Source organism: Copadichromis virginalis, linkage group LG16, assembly GCF_057382275.1.
Source record: "Copadichromis virginalis isolate Kocher_CV1m ecotype Utaka linkage group LG16, C_Virginalis_male_GT1.1, whole genome shotgun sequence".
Taxonomy (NCBI): Eukaryota; Metazoa; Chordata; class Actinopteri; order Cichliformes; family Cichlidae; genus Copadichromis; species Copadichromis virginalis.
The window spans coordinates 5,083,401-5,087,378 of record NC_140633.1 but is presented as its reverse complement, the minus strand read 5'-3'; the positions used below and the strand labels follow the sequence as shown (position 1 = coordinate 5,087,378).

The window sequence follows — 3,978 nt, the reverse complement described above, 5'->3', positions numbered from 1 at the left end:
CATAGAAAACAATCTTTTATTAAAGATAGTAAAGCGCTATATAAATACAGGCCATTTACCATTTACCATTTATTGAAATTACTGACCAACACTTATACTGGAATGTGAAGCAATCTTGACACATTCGTGCAACAACAGATGGACAGTTAATTACAGCTTATATTAGTAATTTCTTCTTGAATAGATAAATACATAAAAACATACATCTGAATAGACTATATATCCATAAATTAGCACTGCTTCACGCATTAATGTCTTATGTATAGGGGATGGGGGGCTCATCAACAGTTGAGCCATAGACACGGTGATGCACAAAATCCACACAGTTTGATTGTTTAAATATCTGCACTGTAAACACACACTTATAAACACACACACAGAGTCTTTGTTCCTAACACACACACACACACACACACACACACACACACACACACACACACACACATATATATATATATATATATATATATATATATATATATATATATATATATATATATATATATATATATATAATTTGCTGAATCTTGTATTATACTCATTTCACTTCTTTCTCCGGCAGAAATGTGTTTCAAAGGGGTTCCTATGCACTGGAAAGGATACGGAAAAATAATTAGCACCCGTGTTTTAAAAGGGAACTCCTAGAATTTAAATAAAAAGAAGAATCCATATCCTTTGAAGAACGTTAGATTTTTAAAATTGAGTACAATGACAGGGGTTTTGTTGTTGGGTGGCAGCTTTCTTCATCAGTTTGATGAGCTGTGTTTAGAGGCTTTTTTCTCTCGCACGGCCTGTTGGAGTGGGTAGACGTTCCCAAATTAGTCCGGGTACAGAAGGAAACCTGAAAACGTGCTGTATTTGTTGTTGTTTCCACCGTGCGCTTTTCCGCCGTCCAGCTTTACATAAATCTCGTCCCCGGAATCAAGATGTAGGACGACGCTGTTACTGGCATAGTCGTAGTTCTGGTCTGCATCCTGCGCTATAGCACTGGCCCGGACCTGCATGAAAGATAATTGGAGATAATTAGCATTACTCAAATCATGACAGGTTAAGCTAAAGCGAGAACAACCCATTCAGAATACAGAACATAGTTCCTCACTAGACTCTTGACTTGAAATGAGAGTGCGTAATTGCGCAGCACAGCTCCGTTGTGAAGTCCATTCATGCAATAAACAATCACTAAGAGTTTACATTTGTGCTTACAAAGCACGGGTTTTTAACAAACAATTGGGTATTTACCTGCCCGTTTTTACACAAGTCTGCCCACATGCTTGTCCCGTCCCCTCCGCGCATCAGCACATGATAGGTGAAGTAATAAATCCCGGACACCTGGCATGTAAACTTGCCGGTCGTCGGGTCATAGTGGTTCCCCAGGTTCGTGACAACGTCGTCGAAGCGCAGCACTTCGTATCCCTCGTGAGGATTTTTCAGTCCCACATAAAACGCTATCTTTGCCCCGCCGATAGCCGTGCCCAATTCTCCGGCAGTCTCAGTCCGCGCTGTGCCCTCTACTCCGGAATACCCGAGCTTTCCAAAATATCCTCTATCCCCTGGTGGCCCCCTCGGACCCGGTGGTCCCGGTTCGCCAGGTGGTCCCCTCGGCCCCGGTTTCCCCGACCGACCTGGCTCGCCCTTAGCTCCTTGAACAAAGCTGGGGGATGGAATGGCGCTCAGGTCCTGCATGACCTCCAAAGCCGCGGTGCTAGGTTTGGGGTTGTACGGGTCACAGATCATCCGACAGGTGCCCATCATCTCGTAGTGCGCATCGGTCTTAGAGGTTTGGACTAACAGGGGAATCACGATAAGGAGAGTCAAAACCATGACGATTCCAACCACAGCAGCGATGAGTCTCTTCCTCTGGAGAGTCCGAGAAGCAAGCGCTATAAAGTCCGTTTTGCTTTGGGACGTAATTATGGAAGGTAGTAAAAGCTCACTTGAAAAGAAAGCGGACCTAAACGAGTCACTCAGTCCCACGATAACATAAAGAGAGAGGGAGGAGAGAGGACAGCAAACGCAACGCCACCCTGAGCCCTCTTCAGCCTGCAGCGTTCAGCGCGGTGCCGCTGTCACTTGACTTTGCGCAGCTGACATATTCGTTTTGGCGTAGCTGGATGGCATCTCGGAGCGAGAAGACGCTTGCAGCAGGTTTTGTTCGTTCCCCCCCCCCAAAAGTGAGAGGGGAATCGGGAGCTGTTGACGCAGCAAGTTGAGGGCAAAGCCTGTTGCGTTAAGGCGGCAGCAATAATCATGTCATCTTTATTTATGAATTATAAATCCCTTTGCATAATTCTCAGCGGAAGGAATCAGGACACATTATTGACACTTTGAATCCCCAGGAGACCGTGGCACATTTCCCATTTTTTCTCCGTAAATTCGAGGAAATTACCTTAAAGATGGATTTTGTCTTTGAGAAGAAGGGTCGCATAAATAGTTTCAGATGAACAGTTCAGTGTAGTCACAACTTCAGTCTCTGTGTTTGAGAAAAAAAGACCATTTGTTTTTTGACTAATGGTGAAACAGAATAAAACAAATTGACTGCTTCAGAAGTATCCAGTTCACAGCCAGTCACAGACGGAACCTTCCTTCGCAGCTTATTAATTCTGTTGGTGTCACCAGCTCCAATACTGCTCCCCTACCAGACCACAGCAAATTGAACACTGCGCTTGCAACAGCTGAGTAATAGAAAATGAGAGTGGTTTTTAGTGAAAACATTACTTTGAATAATTAAACAGATGGGACAAAAAGGCATATTAATGACAAAATGTAGTTTAAAAATAAAGATTTTTTGGAATTTGTTTTTAGAAATGCTTCCATAATAAAATTGAAAGCAACAGGTGAACAATGTGCATCTGTCAGCTTAACATCAAACAGAAGTGGGAAAAAAGCTGATAGAAAAAGTCTCACTGAGTTTATTTATAGTCCCGGAGTGTTGGGGACCTCCTCAAGGATGTCCAGCTTCTCAAAAACATCAGCGGTTCTGCCTGATAAGATACGTGCGTTCATCTGAGTCATTTGCTGTGACCTCCACAGTCACCACATCTCAGCTTAGCTGAATCATCATCATACGCTATATGTTGACAGTGTTGTCCACTATCATCATTAAAAAAACAAATAAGGGTAAGAATGGTAAGAATGGTGTCCATCCCTCCAGCTGAATTCCAGAGAGTGTAAAATACACTGAAGATGTTCTGACAGCACTCTATGCTGGCTTTTTCTTTAATTTTGCATAATCAAGTGTATACAGTGAGTGTAATAATTATTAGATGTCCTGCTAAATTTGTAAGTTTGCTCACTTACAAAAAAATGAATAGTGTCTATTTTTCCTGGTAGATTCATTTTTATGGAGAGAGAGAGACAGAATATAAAATCTAGATGAATAAATGTTATAATTTATAACCAGCTATTAAAGTTATGATTTGCATAAATATTTAATCCATGCAACAGAGTTATGGTTACCACAGATTGGCTGTGTGCCACATGATAATAAATAAATCCTGAACTAGGTGTATAAAGCACACCTTTCCACAGAAAGAATGTCTTCCATCCCAACCTCTGCCACCACAGGCAACAGCAAACAGATGTCAGGGATAACTCTGTAAACCTGCACGTGGAATTGGCTGCAAGACCATCGACAAGGACTTTGTCAAAAAGGTGACAACTGTTGATGTGATTATTTGGAAGTGAAAGAAAATATAAAATATCAATGACAACAATCACCCTCGGTCTCGAACTTCATGTAAGAGTTTGCGGATGAAAACGAGAGAGGTGGATCAGCTATTACACAGAAGGGGCTCATTGAGGATTTGAGGGCAATTAAACTCACAGTGACCAAGAACTATGGTGTAGCAGTAACACACCACACCATAATGGACTGAAATCTTACAGTGCACAAGGTTCCCCTGCTCAATAAGGAACACACACAGCCCATCCTAAGTTTGCCTGTAAACATCTAAATTCAGAGAAAGTTTAGGAGAAAGT

The 3,978-nt window shown here is 42.0% G+C and overlaps 1 protein-coding gene across 1 annotated transcript; it reads right to left on the bottom strand.

The window, feature by feature from the left end:
- Positions 1 to 708: 708 nt before the first annotated feature.
- c1ql2 (complement component 1, q subcomponent-like 2) lies at positions 709 to 2,020 on the bottom strand. The gene is made up of 2 exons (XM_085434898.1): positions 1,240 to 2,020; positions 709 to 998 (listed from the first exon to the last, which is right to left on the bottom strand). The coding sequence occupies exons 1-2, from the start codon at positions 1,819 to 1,821 to the stop codon at positions 819 to 821; spliced, it is 762 nt and encodes a 253-aa protein (XP_085291024.1). The 5' UTR covers positions 1,822 to 2,020; the 3' UTR covers positions 709 to 818.
- Positions 2,021 to 3,978: the final 1,958 nt, after the last annotated feature.

Coding starts and splice junctions, on each gene's coding strand:
- c1ql2 (XM_085434898.1), bottom strand. CDS start 1,821: ATGGTTTTGACTCTCCTTATCGTGATTCCCCTGTTAGTCCAAACCTCT. Junction 999..1,239: donor ACTTGTGTAAAAACGGGCAG/GTAAATACCCAA, acceptor TCTTTCATGCAG/GTCCGGGCCAGTGCTATAGC.